This window comes from Convolutriloba macropyga, chromosome 3 (genome assembly GCF_964194025.1).
Source record: "Convolutriloba macropyga chromosome 3, txConMacr16.3, whole genome shotgun sequence".
In the NCBI taxonomy this organism is placed as follows: Eukaryota; Metazoa; Xenacoelomorpha; order Acoela; family Convolutidae; genus Convolutriloba; species Convolutriloba macropyga.
In genome coordinates this window covers 9,958,450-9,978,626 of record NC_134470.1, presented here as the reverse complement: position 1 = coordinate 9,978,626, position 20,177 = coordinate 9,958,450, and the positions used below count along the sequence as shown (strand labels likewise).

The window sequence follows — 20,177 nt, the reverse complement described above, 5'->3', positions numbered from 1 at the left end:
AATCAAACAAATTTTGAGGGCAAAAATTTGGCTTTATGGCTTCGATAGTGGTCTCTGGCAAGTTTTCGTCGAATTTTTGGTTATTGTCTTTTTGTTGTTCTTTTTAGCCGCATAAAAAATTGAATAAGGACAGGTCTTATTGCCCTTCTATAAATGTATTGCTAATCAAAAATTTTTTAGAATGTTTTTCTTCAATTCTAATGGTTTTCATTACTTTGACGTTAATTGTTTCAAAAAAATTTTTTTAACTTTACTGTTTTTATTCTTTTTGTCTAATTGTTACCAAACGTTTTTATGGACTGGACACATATCTTTTTCGCGATTTATGAGTTATTTTGTTTAGTTTATAACTTATTTGATGGTATGTTGACTTTCTTATTAAGTTTTGTTTTTTAAAACGGACATAAATTTTTTGATGTAATTTATGTTTCTTGTTGTTGTTTGATTTTGCTGTTTGTTTTAATTCGCTTTCTTAATATTGGCATATCTCATCAATCTAGTGCATTATTTTTTACTCCACTAATTTATTTGCTTTGTAGACTATTTTTTCATTCTTACACCAATTTTTTGCAAAATACCTTGGCTTTTTCTGTGTTTTTTTTTGGTTATTTTGGGTTTTTTGGGATTCCCAAAAAAAATTTGGGTTTTTCTATCTGTTCCTCATTTGATAGACAATTTTGCCAAAATTGTGAATGAGCGGGGTCGGAAATTTATGCGCGATTGCACATTACCGAGCCTCATTGTTTAAATCACTATTTGAACAAGAAAAAATACGTTTCTGTGATCACATTGATATTGAATCTTCATTAATTTTCATATCCAATAGGAATTAAGTGTTGGCAGCGGATAGAGTTGATTTGCACCCTAAATGGGTAATCGGAAAGCGATGGTACATTTCTTAAAGCAATTCAAATTTTGAATCGATTTAAGCGGAACATTGCAAAAAGTTTATAATGTCGTTTTTTTTCAAATTCCTTTTTTCAAATCTGTCTCAATCTTGTTCTGCACTCAGTTAAAATTCGAAAAATGAGGCCCAAAATTTTTTTGCCTGGAAGAAACTTTTCTCTAAAAAGAAAGTTTCATTTCATTTTTACCGGCGATCGTATTAATCGTTTAATCGTATAATCAATTAATCGATTTTTTGAATGCTGTTGTCTATACTAAGTTTTAATAGGTTGGTAAGCACTGAAAACTGCATATTAATGTCTTCAGTTGCTTTAAGCTCGGTCTTTAGAATGTTTTATATGACTTTTTCATCGCCCAGTCGCATTAAATCCCTAATAGGGTTAAAAACCATAAAACCAATTGTCACTGTTAACTTGAACTAGACAAAACCCTTAACAGATGGGGGAGTTTTGATCTTAAGCTTTTCGGCAGACATAAAACAAGGCGGCTCGGTAATGTGCAATGGCACATAAGGTTCCGACCCCGCCCATCCACAATTTTGGCATAATTGTCTACCAAATGAGGAACAGATAGAAAAACCCAAAAATTATTTTTTGCGAATCCCAAAAAAGCTCAAGTCTTTTTCAAAAAATTCTGTATGAACGATAAGATAACCTCCAAAACAAATAACTCAGTGGAGTAAAAATTGATGCATTGGATTGCTGTAATTTGTCAATATTAAGAAAGCGAGTCAAGACGAACAGCAAAATCAAACAACAACAACAACAAACATTAGTTACATCAAAAAATTTATGTCCCTCTTAAAAACTAAATTTAATAACAAAGTCAACATACCGTCAGATAAACCTGAAACTAAACAAAAAAAACTTATAGATCACCTGAAAACATATGAGACCAGTCAATAAAAAGGTTTGGTAACAATTATACAAAAAAGAACAAAAACAGTAAAGTAAAAAAAATTAACTTATTTTTTTGAAACAGTTAACTTCAAAGTAATAAATACCATTAGGAATCAATTAATATTACCACAAATTTACGATTACCACTGCTTCTATAGAAGGGCTTTAGGACCTGCCCTTATTCATTTTTTAAAGCGGCTAAAAAGAACAACGAAGAACAAACAAAATTTCAATTGAAACTTGCCAGAAAACGCTGTCAAAACCGTCAAGCCAAATTTTGGCACTCAGAGTATATTTGATTGCGCCTTCTTCAAACAACTATAATGTAGTACGTGGCCACTCTTTAGTAAGACTAGGTAACAAGTAGACAGAAAAGCGAAGTGCTAAAGTATGTAATACTTTTAATTTTTTTTTCGAAACAAAATTACATTCAATGTCATGAAAGGCATTAATTACAAAAAGAGCTATTTAAATAGCATCGTTTATTCATGAAAAGGAAACCCTAGAGACCTGTAATTATCCAGAATCTTTCTTGCATCTACAAAAAGAACGTCAAATATGACAAAAATCAAATTAATTTACTTTTTTTTGTGAAAAAGCGGTGTCGAAGCCAGTAAGGTCATAACAAATTCTTATAAAAAAAGGTTTTGGGACCCCAATCCCTTTTATTCCATTGACACCCATAATGTCATATTTGACCTGTAGTTAACTAACGAGATTGGGTAACAAAAAGAAACATAAAAAGAACAAAATTGCGAAGTTAAAAAGTTTTTTTTTTAAATTTTGGAAAACGATGGGTTTCAAAGTCATGAAAGCCATCAGCTATCTGCTAATATCAGAATATCGGTTCCTCTATTTTTCCGTGGAAAGCCAATGAACGCTATCACTATACAGGAAATTTCATACGACTGAAACGACAAAGTATAAATGACAGTTAAGACAAAATTAAAAAATTCAATTGATTTCTTCAAGAAAGAGGCGTCGAGGCCGTTAAAACGATTATTTATATCTTTCAGGATTTTAATATGTTCAATTGTGCTTTATTTTGAATGCTAATAAGGTGACATGAGGACTGTCAATAATGTGATAATGTGACAAAATTAGAAAACGTGAAAAACTGGCAAATATCAAAACAAACAAAAATCTAAAATATTGTAGTATCAAAGCCAGAAAACAATAACTTCGGGCTTAAAACTGCAACCGAGAATAAATATTAACTCAGTAGAAAGAGGAAGCAGGTTTTTTGTGCTGACACTAAGCTGGAAGTTGAACAAATTAAGAAAAAATAGAGGAAAAGTTAATTAAGCCATTATTTATTGAAAAGTCAATTATTTTTAAAAAAGAAACGACCATAAACTTTCAACTAAAAAACTAAATGCATTAGCCTGGAGCTACTTAACAAGCGAATTGATTGTACCTATCACTCCCGAGCTTTGATTTGATATGTTCTGTTCTTTATTATTAAAAAAAAGTCTTTTTTTTTTAAAAAAAAAAGACCGACTGATTACAACCCGATTTTTTTTTGGATTGTAACAGTCCAAGAATGGCCCAAAACTGGCCCTGTTAATGCTTATTGTCCGTTAAGAACAATTGATTTTTCGAATGTTGTAGATATAGATAATTTTGTGAGTTGAAACTCAAAATAAATTCTGCATTTTTGATAAATAACGAGTAAAGTTAGCAAAAAACGGCAAGGTTTTAACTACAGTGCACTCTCAGCGGACTCTGAAGTAGAAATAGCCCCCCACTGAGTCTACAAAGATTGTATGAGTGTTGTTTGGGGGTGTACTGTCGGAAAATTTAATCAAAGTGGACTAAAGTAGCTTATTTCGTGCTGTTTTTGATGAAAAAGGCTAAATTTTGAAATGTTTATCCAGATTTTTTGACCAAAAAAATTAAATCAAAATAATCAACAATGCTTGTTAGTCTTCAAAAATAAAATCAACGGCACTATTTTTAAAAATTAAAACAAATTTTAGCAAAATTGACGAAAATTTAGGCAAAAATTCCGGAAAATGTGAATAAAAACAACGTGAATTCACTCTTCTTTTCTCAGAAGTTTAAACCTCGATAACTCCCTGTAGAGAACGAAACTTTAAAAAATCTTTTTAATTCCATATTCTACGCTGGACGAGCTTTCTAATGATACCAGTCTCAACTCTCTACGATGAATATATCGAGCGGCGAAAATTCACGGAACAAAAAAAAAAACCCAGTTGAGTATATAGTTCCTCCCCCCTCAAGAGGGTCGGAACAATAAAGCTGATTGATAATATAAACGATGATTCAAAAATTACTTGGCAAAAATAGTCACTCTTTTGGTCTTCCAATCAGCTTAAAACTCGTTCTATAGCAGGACAACGCTCCTACTGCGGCTAACGCTCATCATACCCCGATTGTCAGGTGTTCTCACAAATCATAATTACGAAATTTTTTCATGATGGAAACTTTTATCACCAAATTCTTTGTAGGCAAACAAAATCTTAGTTAATCACGTGTGCCCAATAACTTAAAATCAGATCAAATGATGATTTTGATTATGTATTTCATTTATGATATCAGCTAAATTTTGAGTTCATTTCCACAGAGTTTTGCGAAAGATTAATATCCGCAAAATTAGTTTCTCTATTCGTCACAATCTTCGGCAGGTGAGACCTTAACTTGATATGGCCGTCAAAATGTTCTTAAAATTGTGTCAGGACTTGTTATCATAGGTATAAAAAAATTTTTGCCTTTTCTTTGTTTTTGGAGCGCTAAACAATTTTTAGACTTTGAAAATGAGCTTGACTCACACCGCCTACGCTGTGTTGGACAACTGCCGCAATTTGCTCTTCTCGGCTCAACAGAAGAACACTGTGGTGAAGAATGATTACGCAATTGATCAACGGGAGACTTTCATCCAATCATGTCACAGCACTCAACACGAATGTCTCAAGGTCAGTCAAGTCAAGATTCTTGAAAGTACTTATTATTTTTCGCAATAATTTATCACTATTATAAAGTGGTTAACAAAACTACTTATTTCCTGAAATATGCACCACAGTTCATCAAATGAGTGGTTCTTGAAACTATTTCATTGTAGAGATAAATTATAGTGAAAAATAAAAAAAAATTCTTTGAAAAATCTAGCTAGAAAGGATGCAAGTGAGTGGGCTTAAAATAATGGGTCTAAATACCTCAAATTTTGCAAAATTCTTGCACGATTTTGACAATGCGATAACTTTTGGAGTTACCTTACGGGATGATTCAGCTGAAAAAGTGAATTCTGAACATAAAACATGCAAACATCGGTCGGAGAATGTGTCAAGTTAAGTTAAAATCAGCCGATTTGAAGCCTTTGTGACGTTTTCGGTTTTCAGGTTTTCTCTTTTTTATTTCTTTTGCGCGCGTGCCGTTTCTTACTGTAAGTATTTGTCAAAACCCTTTTTCTCAGGCAGAACAACTTTTAAAAAAATCATATACTTGACTCAGAGTAAAAAATTTTTTAGCATCGATAACTTCACATAATATGATCAGTTTATATAAATATCAATAACAATAACTTTGGGTTAGCTGAAAATAAGTGAAAGTTGTTACAAATTTGGCCCTAAGTTAGAACTAGGGATAATTCCAGTCAACAAACTCATCCCATTACATTTTGTGGATTCCTGCGTTGATAGTATTTCAACTTTTCCACACTCTGTACTTCCCAAGAAGGATGACACCTTCCCGTGTCTATTGGGTAGGCTATGTGGGCATTCACACATCTTTCATGGGCCAATTCGCACTCTAAATTGAGAGAAAAACATTAAAAATGATAAAGTTATCGAGATTGAGATTGTTTTTAAATGACATTGCATTTCTGCTTCCATACTTATAGTCTCATGCTGACCCAGGTCTAGACCTCGACTCGTGAAAAGACAATGCTCGACCAAAATGTGCTATGAAAAGACCATACTGGACTCATTTGAGCTATGAAAAGACTTTAGCTGGACTTTAAGAGATTCTGGACTTTAGCTCGACTCAAATTTTTTGCAAAAGACTTTAGCTGGACCCAAAATTTCACAAAAGACTTTAGCTCGACCCAAAGTTCGTGCTGGACTTAAGCTCGACTCAATGTTTGCAAACAAAGTCGAGTTAAAGTCTTTTCATGGGTCCATCATTAGTCTTTTCATAAGTCTGCTTTTCAGCCATTAACGTTTTACCTGCAATATTGCATATAACGTATATGATCTTGCACCTTTTACGATTCAAAAGGACCACAATTACCTCAAAAAACTGCATTATTTTTTTAAAAAAAGATAGCTCATAATATTGGGAAGGAAAACAAACTGAATAACGCCGAAATTTTTTCATGGCTAATGGGACTAGGACCAATACTCTTAAGCTAGCTGGTTTCATAGAATCAAGTAATGTGGTAATATAATCGATCTGCAATAACTCTTTATCTTAAGATTTACAAAATTCTTAAGGCTTTTGGCAGATTTCCAACTGATTCTTAAGTTGGACGGCTCTGGTGCAAAACTATTTAGTCTTGCTCCGGTTCTGCTTCTGTATGTAGAGAAGCAGGAAAAAAAATTTAAAAAAATTGAAGTTTGAAGAAAAAACAGACTTATGAAAAGACTAATGGTGGACCCATGAAAAGACCTTAACTCGACTTTGCTGGTTATTAAAAAACTAATGCTGGACCCATGAAAAGACCTTAGCTGGACTTTCTTCGTTATGAAAAGACTTTAGCTCGACCCATGAAAAGATATTAGCTCGACTTTAACTAGGAACCTCGACCGTGTAATTATAGTCAATATTGGCCCCCCCTACTAGACTTTTAAAGTCTTTTCATAAGTCGAGGTCTAGGCCTGGGGATGCCTTTAAATGAGCTTCATCGTATCTGACTTTCAAGTATAATTGAATTATTATGCTATATTTTTGGTTTACTATAAAAATTTTTTGACTGGTCAGTCACTATTTTTAAGTTTTGTTTCCGTTCCGAACCCACTTAGTGGAGGTGGAGCTGTTAACTGAGCTGATTTTTTGTTCAGTCAATTTTCTCCAATTTATATATTCACTGTACAGAGTTGTGAGTGGAATCAATAGAATGCCTGTCAATCGTTTAAATTAAAAATAAACTTTTTTAAGAAAAAATTGCATTTTTTATGGAGCTGTGTAGGTTTGAATTTTTGTTAAAATAAGCTGATTTGACTTTTTTTATTCCCTTTTAAAAAACCTTTTCCCACAAATTTCGTTTGATTTTGCTAAAGCAACTTTAAGATGACATGGAGTTGCTGAATCTACCGATTCATTTTTTGCAATTTTTTCTCAGTGTTTATAAATTTACTTTTCTTTTTTATCAAGAATACTGGCACAAAATCTCGAGAACACTGCTTGAGAACACTGCTCGAGAAGAAACCCGAGAACACTGCTTGAACCCAATCAAACTATAACAATACCCGGAAAGAAATTCAAGCCTCGACCAGTACTTCTCGAGTGAAATACACGTCTTGAATTCAGAAATCAGTACTGATCACATCTTCTCTCAAGTCATAAGACTTGCGAAGACTTGACAAGACTTGCTCAAAGTTTGTCAAGTATAAGTCAAGTCAGGGCCAAGACATAGGAAGTCTTGAGTCAAGTCTGGGCCCAGATTTGACAAGTCTTGGTTATTGAGCAGTTAGTCAAAGTAGAGTTAAAAGAAGAAGTTATCTATAAATACTGCATTTCAAAATTAGCAAAAATTGGTTAGAAAATTTTTCTGAGAAAATTGCTAATCTGACCAAACTATTTCTGAATTGAGCATATACTGACTTCAAATATTCTGCATAATCACTCCAAAACCAACTTTTTTTCAATGGCTTTAACCGGTATCTTTGTGTGATATCTGAATTTTTTTTCATTCTCTATCAAGTGAAATTCGTGGAAGTTCTCGTGTTGTCTTGTGCTTCTTGTTTCACTTTGGAGATTTTTTTATTCTGGACACTGTAAGTGGCAGCTCACCGTGCTCAATACTTGATCCAAGGCTTGCCAAATCTTCGTCAAGACTTGCACAAGACTTATAAAGTCTTGGCCAAGACTTGATCAAAACTTACTTGTCAAGTCCTGGTCAAGACTTTTCAAGTCTTGGCCAAGATTTGACTCTAGACTTGTCGAGATTTAAGATTTGATTTAAGACGTGCCAATTCTAAAAATTGACATCATCTGAGCTCTGAGAAAGTACTGAAGCAAGTCCTGCAATTTCACTGAATCAGTACTGATTAAGGCTTGACGTTCAGTAAGACTTAAAATACATTGATGGATAATTGAACTTCTAATATTTTATAAAGCATTGCGAAATGCAATTCTTTAACGTTTTTTTCAAATAATTGAAACTAATTTATCAATTTATTTGTTTTTGTTTACTTTTATCGCCGTTTTCGATTTAGTTTAAAAGTTGTGCAATTGTTTTCCCATTACGACGAATTAAGCCATTTTGATTTAAACAAACCAAGCGATAGAGCTGCTAATATTGGTCTCATTTTTGTGTAGTTCATTTTTGAGTCTCAATATGAGATGCTTCTGTGATTTTTATACTAAGGCTTACAAAAACCTTTCCAACAATTTCTGTTAACGGTTTTTATTTTTAGCGGCTTTAACACTATATGTAACGGAAAATTTTCAATTTTTGCGTGTATTTTTGATTTATTTTGTAGTAATATTTTTAGTGTCGCTAATAAGTTGCCTTATTGCACTATTTGGAATTCGAAACTGAAGCTAAAGAAATTATATGAATTTATCACTTTCGTATTATAGTAAATTGATCCAAAATTTCTGAGTTTTTCCACGTTTATTGAGCTTGTTGTTGTCTGGCAACTTAATTTCAGCAATGTAATGGTTATTGGCTTCACAGTTTTTAGAGCTATTGTTAGCAGATTATTTTGTATGACTCAACACGTCGTTTTTTGAAATAATAAACGCTTTGCCATAATTATTGTTCTTTTGCTGCCTTTGTTGTCTTATATCGTTTTGCATAGCAGTCATCAGATTCTTTTGGTAATTTTAAAACGTGTTTCTATAATGGATGCAAAGTTATGTTTTCTTTTTAAGTTTTTGCTGTGTCCACTGTTGAAAATTGTTGCTTACATAAAAATGTTGTTATTCAATTCTTATATTCGTCATCTCCTTGTGTTGGAACTCTGGAGCTGTACTGCCCCTTTTAGTTTTCTTAATTCCTTTGCTTCCGAATGCAAGGAACCCAAAGAGACTTTTTTGGTGACCTTGAAAACTCTGCAGCTAAAATTTTCTACCTGAGGTCAAATGCCGGGGTGTGGGAGAAGCGGTAAGGTCAATTGCGTGATTTTATCATTCTTGACTCGTCTCACTCTGTAAAATTATTTCAGCACACATGTGATAAAGTCAAAATGCAAATGCAAAGTTTTGTTGAAACTAAATAACGCTCCTGCAAATTAGATACTTATAAGTCGATGTTACAGGAACGACAAAATCGTTACTCGGTCTGCAGCCACAAGAATCTGAATTCTGATCGAATCTCATAAATTATGTTTGGCGAAACGTTGGTAAAATAGTTTTTGTTCCGCCTGAGAAACAGTATTAGCTTTTATTTTAAACTACATGTTTTGAGCCGTTCAGTTTTATCCATTCTATTGAAATAAAAAGAAGTGATCTTAATGGTATACATGTCTTTCTGTATTTGACAATTGATCATGTACCACCGAGGATACAGTTTTTTTGATCTCGAACTTTTTCATTTTGTCTTTTCTTAAGCCAAGAATGTGGATGAGTGGAGTCGGAAACTTATGTGTCAATACATATCACTGAGCCTCCTTGTTGAATTTTACATAAATTTTTGAAATCAATTCCTGAAACATTTGCAATTATTTTCACTAAATTTCACTGTTTTCTCTCAGATTCTTGGATCCGACCTGGTAGATCTATCAAACGTAGATGATATAAATTTGACTTAGTTTTCTTTTTTTGAAAAAAAATGTTTATTTGATCAAATTATTAGCAAAACTATTTGAAAATGAACTCAACCCGGAGTTTTGAGAAATAATAGGTTTTTGCATCCTTTGGGCTGTATTGCCTTACAAAGTTTCAAAATGTTGGCTTATATGTTGAAAAATTAGCGAAAATATGTTTACCAACTATTCCTATAAGTTCCCTTTATGTGACCATTTTTTTGTTCACTGTTAGTTAACAGACTAATATTTAATTTGTATTCTAAGAAAGTGAGGGACAATTTTTTTGCGGAAATAGAGAAAATAATTCGAAGTTTGCTAGTTTAAATTCTCAGTTCTATCTCTATCTTTTTCAAATGGATTGTACTTGTTCTAGAGAACTGAATCTCTTTCTATGCAATGATTGTTGAAAAATTTTTGTTTCAATGAGCGATAAAATATTTTTACTTTTGAAAGATCTGAAGAAGGTCACCTGCAATTTAGATTGCACATTGCGAAATCGTAAGCTCTATTTATCTAAAGTTTTCTGATATTGAGTGGAATTCATTATAGCGAAACATTGGATCCCATCCGGTGAAAATCAGGTATGAGATCTACCAACTTTTTGTACATGACTTGGCGACAGTACTCTTTGAAAAACCTTTTTTTTACATAAAATAAATTTTATAAAAACAAAATAATATTTTCCCCCCTTAGATCTAAATTTCTTGTTATGAATACTGTAAAAGTGTTGGTTATTGAATGTGTGGTTAAAAGTATTTGAAAATTACACCAATTGATGGCAATGGTGGCTCAAAATATATTCGAGTCATAGGAAAACAAAATTTTATTGCCAACTTATGGTTTTCTATTCGATAAACAAACATATAGTTCAATATTTCCACAAAAATTTGGATGGCACAAATTAACGGAGTAACATGTACGTGGTCTAACACAGTATAAAACAGCTGGCTTGGTTAAAGCTAGATTTATTTTGGAATTTTCCTCCTCTTTCAGAAAATGGTGCGAAAAACTTCGTTTTGTTCAGATTAACACAAAATATATGCCCATTTATATAAAATAACAAGGTCCATGTTTTTGGTAAAGTTTTTTGTGTAAAATGACTTGCTTTGTTTTCATAAATGAAATCAGAATTGTATTTACTTTTTAGAAAAAGTAGATTAAAGTTTTCCTCGGTAGTCTAGACTTAGTCTTTCCAAATTGCCTGTTTTTAGTGAATGTTGCGAATCTGATTAGAAATTTTAACCATAATCTCCTGTGAATATTTTTCTATTGTGATTAAATATATTGTTTCTACAACCATAATTTCAATCTTTCATGCAAATAAGAGACACTTCAAATTGATCAGCGGCCAAATATGCTAACCACAGTCAAATAATTTTAAATATTTGTTGAAGAAATTTTACTTCTAAATTAAAATCATGCATATTTTATGGACATAGAAACTGATACTATAATACTATACTATAATACTACGATACTATAATACTATAATATAATATACTATTATTTTACTTGTTCGTGTTTCCCTTCAGATATCATTGTTTACAGTTGAAAAATCAAAGTTCGTTCTGAAGCTTTCGCCAATTTTTGGCTCATTTGAATTGTATTTTCGATATTTTAACTGCTTGTATAATAGGCCTGTCTGTGCCTATTTTCCCATGGTGCATGCATAATTTTTCCCATTTTGTGCACCGTACTTCTGCAAACATTAGATCGTACCTAATTCAGTGTAGCAAAATGTTCCACAGCAGTATCGCAGGCAAAAGAAATCTTTAGGACACTCAGAATGTCTTGTGCAGAAAGTCGGCTCACTTTTCTCGAAAATTGCAGCGAGGAAAACTGTCAAAATTGCAAATTTTGTCATCAGTTCACTGCTCATCTAAAACATTCGGATCCTCTTCATCTGTGCCCCACCCCCAGCCTAGTGGGTGTAAATAATTTATAGTCAATTGTTATTGTGAGATGTCAAAAACTGTCATCGAAGTTTGATTTTTTAAAACATTTTTTTTTCACCTGAATCGTCTAAAAATTACTTAGACATCTCTTTAAACAACTTTGGTTAATCGCGAAATTATTCGATCCCCCCAAGTGTTTTATGCTCCCCACTAACAATTTATGATTTGTTAAATTCACTATGCAGAAATGGCACGTGCATTTGTGGTCGTAAATTATATATGGTGGGGGAGGGGAGATTAGACGAATAGATCCAAACTCTCATCAGTGTGTGTCATAAACAAATCAAATAAATAGTATTTAGGAAACATTTCGGACGTGCAAATCAAACAAAAGAGTCAGGCTTCCAATGCCAATAAATACGTTGCAATACAATCCTCATGAAATGCCCGATTTTGTAGCTTTGTATTTGATCTAAAGTCTCTCCGCTCATTGCTTGAGACGACTACGTCCTAAAGTTAAAGGATGCTTTTTTCGTTTCAATGTTGACCAAGTTTGGACTATCCAAATCTAAATATTTTGGACTCAGCTGAATATTTTGAGGAACCGGGAGAAAGCGTTTGTAATGTTTTATCCTTACGCAATACGTTTCACTCCAACAAAAAAAGATAAGGGCGACGATGCCAAAAAACGAGCAAAAAAATTCAATGTTCAGAACATGAAAAATTTCTTATAATTCAGCGTAGTTAAATAACCTATTGGGGTGGTATTCAGCAAGCGTTTGCACTTTTTAACCCTTGAAACAGAAACAGCGTTCTTAATTTAAGCTAATACTGCTCGAGCATGTCTTAATTATTTCCTTTTTTGCTAAATGGAAGGTTATCTTGTGAGATCTTGCGAGATTTTGCAAGAAAGTTGTGTATGATGATGCATCGTGTTGCAAGACTCTGCAAAATTGTTGCAAATCGGAGTCGACTGGGAGCGGTTTTTGTGTTTAATCTAATAAGTTTTGTTGATAAAATGACGCGTTTGCCAATTTTGAGCTGTACATAATGAATCCAAATGTGTGCCCAAAAAACAAAATTTTGCTGATATATTTGTTTCTTTTTGCTGTACCCTAAATGGAGAACAAAAACAAGCAAAAATTATCAGGAAATTACCTTTCGAGTGAGATATAACTATCTCTTTTCCAGTGGGGCAAAAACGTGAAATAAAAATGCAAATTTGTCTTTCCTTTAGCGATGATAAGATTGCTTATGATCAAGCTGCCAATAACAATCAATTAATAAGCTCCATGTTGTAGTATTGAGTAAACAAATCAGTTTGCTAAGCTCGATGATTAAGTTCAAACAATTAGATTCGAGCGTTTACTAAAGTTTGATGCGAAACTTTACGAAGTTTTTTTCAATTGAGGCAAAGAGACCAAAAGTCTTATATAGTTTTGAGACTCCCCATTTTACGCCCATTTTACTCTGTGAACTATGATTGCATACCTTAAGATTTTCTCCAAAAAGAAGAAATTGTGGTAAATAAAAAATTGGTGTCAAATCTGCTAAATTTTGCCAATAATAATGAAGATTTTTATGTTTTTTGTGCTTCTTTGTGAAAAGTTGTACCATAAACGGTTACGCAAACTTTTTTGATATTAAGACTGTGTTAGGAGAATTTATAGACATGAGTTAACTTTTTAATTTACTTAATTACCAATAATTAAACGAGAAAAACACTAATGCGGAAACTAAACAAACATATTCAAATCAGTTTAAATGTTCACAAAACTAAAAAATTTGATAAATTGATAACTAAAGGACAGACTTAAATCCCTCTACGTTGTACCGGCTGTCAAGTGATAGCATTCAATCTAGATTGCGAAATATATCGCCCATTAGAAAGTAGCTAAACAACTTATAGCCACTGACCATAAACTCATCTCCCTATTGTGAGCTTAAAATAAAGTTATCCAACATTACTTCACTTAAATTTTTTCCGCTAGTTCTGCTTCCTCAAAAGCAGACAATTAATAGTTATTCTTAGTAAAAGAGATTTCCCTCAATTGATTTCAAATGTTCTGTCAACTAAGCTTCATACACTTTTTTACAGCGTGCTATGAGATTTTTTGCCTGCAACATTTGATTGATTCAATTCTGCCAAAACTGAATCGATTCTGCTAAGCTGATGACTAATCATCAGCCAACGTTTCTTCGAACATCAAATTTTTCAAAGAATATCTAGTACAAATTTTCATCGAAGCTCTCTTTTGAAAGCCGAAAATTAAAGGTATTGTAGTGCTGACGGATACTTGTTTCAGGTATTTCACACTGCATCCCTATGTTTATAATTAAAGTTTACAATGTTGACGGCAGCAAACAACAAATCAGAGAGTTGGCAGACATAAGTTTGTTTGCTGACAGATGATACGATTTTAGCAATCTGGAGACGATGAGAATATTTCTCACAGAGCTCTTTATGTTAAATCTTAGAAAAGTTTATTTGCAAACCGCAAGCTTCAAGAATCAACCATAGGATTAATGAAAAATTCTAAAACTTTTTAGTTGTTGCTTTATTATCAGAGCTTGCCTGTTGACAGGTCTTCTTTAACTTTGAAGAAACTTGGCAGCAAAGATGAAGAGCTGTTTGAGAGTTCCGTCAGCTAAATCTGACAACAACATTGTTTTACTTATTTTTGAAAGATGTTTGAAAATTTCCTACCGAAATAGACATCAGCATCATTATTCTCTAACTTGATTTGTGTAATGAAAATAGCTCTTTTGTCAACATTTCGGTTGTTTTCAAGATTGTATATTTGTTACACCAAAGCTAGTTTTTCTTTTAATTTAAAAAAAATTTGTTAAATTTTTTATATGTATTAAAAGAGCTGCCTATCATACGAATGTTTACCCTAAGCCTAACTTTTCGTGCAATTTACTTTGTAATTTATACTCATTAGTTGAAGACGGCTTTTGTGTTTATATTCGGAATTGTAATTGTAACAACGATACCTATCCGGTGCTCTAATTCATGAGCTTTTAAATAGAAACCATACATCGTTCACTATGAAATATAACTCAATCAACAGCCCTTTCAAGTTGGTTTTGCAAGTAATTGATAGATGGCCTTTGACAAGTTTGATATTAAAAACGGCCGTATACTTTCAAAATTTCTTTGCAAATTTTTCTAATGTTTAATTGGCGAACAGAATTCTTGTGCTCTTCAGAACTGAAGCGTGTGAAGCGTCGTGGTTGGTGTTTCATTCAGTAGGTTTTTAAACAGATAAAACCCTAGTATCAACGATAGCAAGGCAACGTGAGCCTTGGGACGAATATGTTGCTACGTATAAGAGAAATTGGAAACGAATCAGATAACTTCAGCTACTTTTATCCCATTTTGTACCACAAAATGAGTTTTCAAGTTACAGCCAGTTTTATATCGAAGACTATAGAGAATATAATTTTTGGTGTTCTTTGATAAGGTTGAGTTTGCACAGAATCATTGTGTGGAACTTCTTAGCCTATCTTCTTTGCTTTTAGTCTTTTAAGTTTTTTGTCAACACCGACCCATAATCTTAGACCTAGACTTCTATTGAAGGTTATTTCTGTCGTTTATAACAATTGCTGACTTTAGATTTTTTATAAAGACATCAATTATTGTAAAAAACTTGAAAAGATCATTGAACATTTTTCAATTACTTCCAAATTACAGAGACCTCTTCATCACCAACAATTTGTTTCAACAATTCAATCAACCCAAAAGTAGAATAAGTTGGTAAGTAAACAGCCTTTTAAATTAAATGTAGCTTAGCCTTGTAAACTTTTGATTTGGGCAGTTTCTTTTATAGAACTTTCTCCTTTATTTCTCATTAAATTAACGAAAAAAAAATTCTTTTGAAATCTCTGCAAATAGACTTCATTAACCCGTCTACTCTTTCTTTATATCGTTTTTAGCTAGATAGGCCCAATTGTTTTATTTGTTTTTTTAAAGGATTCCTACATTACAGGGTTTTTCATAAGAAAGTTTAGTGTCGATGTGAACTTTTTTTTACTAATGTACAAAAAATTGCTTAGCTTTTTATTAAAAGCTGAAACCAATCAAATTCTCTTTAGCATTTCCTTAACCAATATTCTCCCTTGTCCTCTTTGTTAAATGAAAAGCTTCATTTTTTTGCTTGCTCTTGGACTCACCTATACTAGATGGTTTGAATGATGAGGTTTGTCCGAGAAATCTGTTTTTAAAACTTATTTTTTTTCTTATTTTTCAGATAATCGTATTTTTTCATTTTGCGGTTTTCGTTTTGCTGCAGAGACAATTTTTGAGGCAGTGAATTAGATTTAACTCTTAGTGAATTGAGTTTTCTTAACAAATAGAGTTTGAAAACAATAACTAAAAAATTAATGGAATAAATTATTCTTCATTAGAAAAAATACTTGAACTGCCTCTTATCCCACTAAGCGGCAATGCGTCAGAAAGCAAAAATGAACAAAAAATAGGAACCCATCATATGTCAAAACAATTGAATTTGCATTAAAAAACATTACACTATCAAAAGATCTACTTTATGGGTTTTTTCTCCTCGGTAGAAAACAAGAGGAACTGGTCATAAAGGAGAATAAGTTTTAAACACATGACAACAAAAAACAGCAGAAAGGGAAAAAATTGGTGGAAATTAAAAAGCTTGCGATCTGAAGTTTTTCTAAACATATATTCGTCACTCTACTTTAGCAGCAAGTGGAAAAAACCATGCTCTAAATATTCTCATTTTTTCTCTGCATTTTCTGCTCCCGATTTTCTCAAACCACACTTCAGTTTCACTTTTCAGTGACATTAAAAAAAGAAAAGTTTGAAAAAAGTCTCATTGTCAAAAAAATGACCGCAAAAACTTCGGATTGTGTAAAAAACCTCAATTAAATTGGCAAAGACCCAGCTTTTCTCTGAGGTTGATATTTTTTGAAATTTAGCTAAATCAGTTGAATGCTCTGGAGCTGATGAATTTATAAACTGTGGTGAAATAATTCTTACTTTTGCTTCAAAAGATCGACTTTGGTTTTTGTCGGGCAAAATTAGGTTGAAATGCAGTTGGAACATTATTTTCGCACTCAGATTAGCGAGCTTACTTTTTTTCAGTTTTACTGTTGCCAGGATTCTTCGATAAGGAGAATGAGTGTGACTAGGATTCCATATGTCACTTTGTCATTTTTGGAGCGAAGGCATAGTAGACCTGGCTGTATAGTACCAACGGAGATAAATCCGCTCATATCAACACTTCAGTGGCGAGTTTTCTTTTAAGCTATTTTCAGCCTCTGAATTTCTTATATATCTTTAGATCAAATTGCAAACCAGATTGTCTATATAACAGTTTTTAAAATTTATACAGTTTTTCGATCAAAAATGGTTCACGCGCTGTCATTATAATTTTTCTTTTATTTGGGTTTTCAATGTCCACTCTGTGATCATATGGTTATAGTGAGGCAGCACTGATTCATGATATTTAAATTCTGTGTTTTTATTATGGCTATATTCTATTCATGTACTCCCCTAGTGACTCGGGAATTGTTATCCTGTAAGATCTCACAAATACCTTACAAGGGTATCTTACAGGATACCTGTAAGGGAATGCATCCTCTTATCCAACAACAATAGGATAAAAGGTCATCTTAATTGAGAGTTTTTTATCTGACCTTACTTGGTGAAAATTCTGGAATGACCGGGGTCTTTATTACCCCAATGTAAAAAAAACGGATCATGAAATTCGTATGTTGGTCTTTTATAAATCATGAAAATGCATCTTCTTATCAGACAATAATCTGATCGGGCAAGTCAAAACGTCATCTTATGAGAGCTCACACGATTTAAAAAATCTTAATAATAAAATCATGAAGCGACACTATATGATAAGAAAGGAACTGTTAGAGAGACTATGAAAAGATATAATTGCCACTTTAAAGACTCTCTGTTCAGTCTATGTTCAGTTCGTCTCTGTTCAGTCTATGTTCATAATCATACTCTGAATTTAATGATGAAATGTTTATTAGATGCGATTTTCAAAATTCTTGACAAAATGTTGTAAAAATCACAATAAAAAATTTTTATGAGACTTAGCTCAGGGTTATTCAAAAAGCACCATAAATATCAGTTTCGCTTCTCAATTCATGTCGCTCTCTCGTGGCACACTTGAATATTTGCAAAGCCCAACGTCATTTGAGATTCCATGTGCTATAATCCGACATCTCTCGTATTCTTCACAATCCGAGTCGCTCATACAGACATTCGTGCAGTAGTTTCCGATGCATGATTGCTTTTCATCGCAGTGCCATTTACTCATACAGAACCCAGCCGCTTCTGCTGTTGGGTACCGAAGCGAAAGTGCCAACAAACAGACCAAAAGTACCGAGCTCTGCGAAACCTAAAAATTGAAATTTTTATTGCACTGTTGGGAATCTGTTTCTTTTTCCAGGGAAGAAAAACAATTCCAGTTCTCGATATTCCTTCTCGTCGTGCCAAAAAAAGAATTTCAAATTTAAAAAGGTCTCGGACCTTGCATTGATAGTCAATAATCAATAAATGCCCCCCCCCCCCCCACTACGAATCTACATCTGCGCCCAGACGTCTGTTAAGATCTTGCATCCCAGCAAAAATTAAATTTGAAATGTCTTTATAAAAACGTCGACTAAACTTTCCACAAAATTGTTGAGATATCAAAAGATTTGAAAGTTTTGAAAGGTGATTGAAGATTCGTTACACACTATTGTCTCTAAGATATTAAGTCAACTCAGTAAAACAATGATTAAAACACTGACGTGCGCGTTACGTCGAAAGTCTACATTGCCGGAAGTTAAAATGCCAGAAGTTCCTAATTAGCCAGAAGCTGACTTCCGTTGACTTATTTCATTTTAAAACGTGCGCGTTTTGTGTTTTAAGCAAGCTTAAGTGACTCTGCGGAAGTCACTCCGAAATTCAGACTTATTATCTCGGACCGCTTCGTGGTTCCCGATAAACGCCAGAACTTCTCAGTAACTTCAAGCAAGCAACCTCAACTTGAAACATGAACGTACAAGTTTTAGTGTCAGAAAAGAGTGTATATAGTGTCAGATATTACTTTGTTGCATAGATTTAATGAATCGAAAACTCATTAAGCACTGCATTTTTCGATCTACTAATTTTTAGTACAAGTCATTTTTCCCGTGTGTCTGTATAACTTCAATCAATTTCTTACTGACGTTACGATGCTACATTAGCGGCATATTTCAATTGTTGACTTACAAAACTATTTATTTTGGTTAGCTCAAAATGCATGGCTTTGTGTTAAATTTGCTCGGCGCATGAGGAGTTTGGATTTTTCCGTTTGTGCCCCCAGTACGTTATCCACCCCCGATAACAGAGCACGTCATTACATTGTTAATCAATTTGTAAAAATTTGAATCGTGCGTTTTTGGGGTGCGAATAATATGCACCCAAAAAACTAGGGAGGGGGCGTTAATGGAAAAGATTCAGTAGTTTTTGTGTGAACTCTGACAGCCGATCGATTATTAATATTTGGGCCCTTGTTGAACGCGTCACAATTGATCACTAGATTTCGAAAATTTTAAATTTTTAGACTGGATTCTGTTATTTTCCAACGAAAATTTTTTAGTATTGGATTTGTACAAATTTGCAATTTTGGAAAATCCATCTCGATAAAAAATATTAAAAGTTAATAGCAGTTAGCTAGCAAAAAAATTGTTTTATAACCAAACGTGCGTTAATTTTAAGGATTAATTTCGTCAAAATGAGAACTGCGTATTGAAATCAATTCACCAGAATGCTACCAGAATTTGTTATAAAAATCAAATGTTATTGCCAAATTAAAGAAATTATTCCAGATTTTGATCTTTTTCGTTTTTGCCCCCCAAATACGTTGTGCTCCCCCCAGTTACAGAGCACGTGTCAATACATGGTAAATCGTTATGTAAAAATATGGCGCGTGCGTCTGGGGGTGCAAATAATATGCACCCACTAAATTGGGGTGGGAGCACAAACGACAAAAGATGTCCAGATTTTATTAAAACGTATCTTAGAGCATGATTGTAATAATTTGTCATAGGACAAATTACGGAAAAGTTTTTAAATAGCTTATAGTCAGCTGAAATAATTCGATTTAAGTCAAAAAAAATTTAAAGCTCAATTCTTTCCAAACACGAAAGTTTAGGAGAATTTTTTTGTATTTGATAATTGTTTGACTCGTCTTTCTATTCTGAGAGTGCAAAGCGTACTGGGAAAACAAACTAAAAAGATCCAAAAGATTTTGTTTGTGCTCAAAAAAATGAGGCTTACCAATAAACTTACCAATTATATAATGAAAAAAATGTCGATGAAATTGACAATAATGAATTTTTACGTTATACTGTGTATTACAGTTAAATAGTTAAACGAACATATATATTATATATATATATATATATATATATATATATATATATATATTTGTTTATATATATAAATATATATATATATATATATATATATATATATATATATATACATATGTAAATACATACATACATACATACATACATAC

General features: G+C 32.8%; 2 protein-coding genes across 2 annotated transcripts in view; one reads left to right on the top strand and one right to left on the bottom strand.

Annotated features, from left to right (window-relative positions):
- The window catches only part of LOC142335916 (uncharacterized), a 112,649-nt gene that overhangs the window by 4,534 nt on the left and 87,938 nt on the right, over window positions 1–20,177 (top strand). Inside the window, exon 3 of the mRNA XM_075384299.1 lies at window positions 4,574–4,741. Within this exon, the coding sequence (XP_075240414.1) occupies window positions 4,574–4,741 (168 nt within the window). The remainder of the gene's footprint in view (window positions 1–4,573; window positions 4,742–20,177) is intronic.
- On the bottom strand, window positions 5,221–12,930 carry LOC142336847 (uncharacterized). The gene is made up of 3 exons (XM_075385800.1): window positions 12,790–12,930; window positions 11,456–11,615; window positions 5,221–5,573 (listed from the first exon to the last, which is right to left on the bottom strand). The coding sequence occupies exons 2-3, from the start codon at window positions 11,613–11,615 to the stop codon at window positions 5,428–5,430; spliced, it is 306 nt and encodes a 101-aa protein (XP_075241915.1). The 5' UTR covers window positions 12,790–12,930; the 3' UTR covers window positions 5,221–5,427.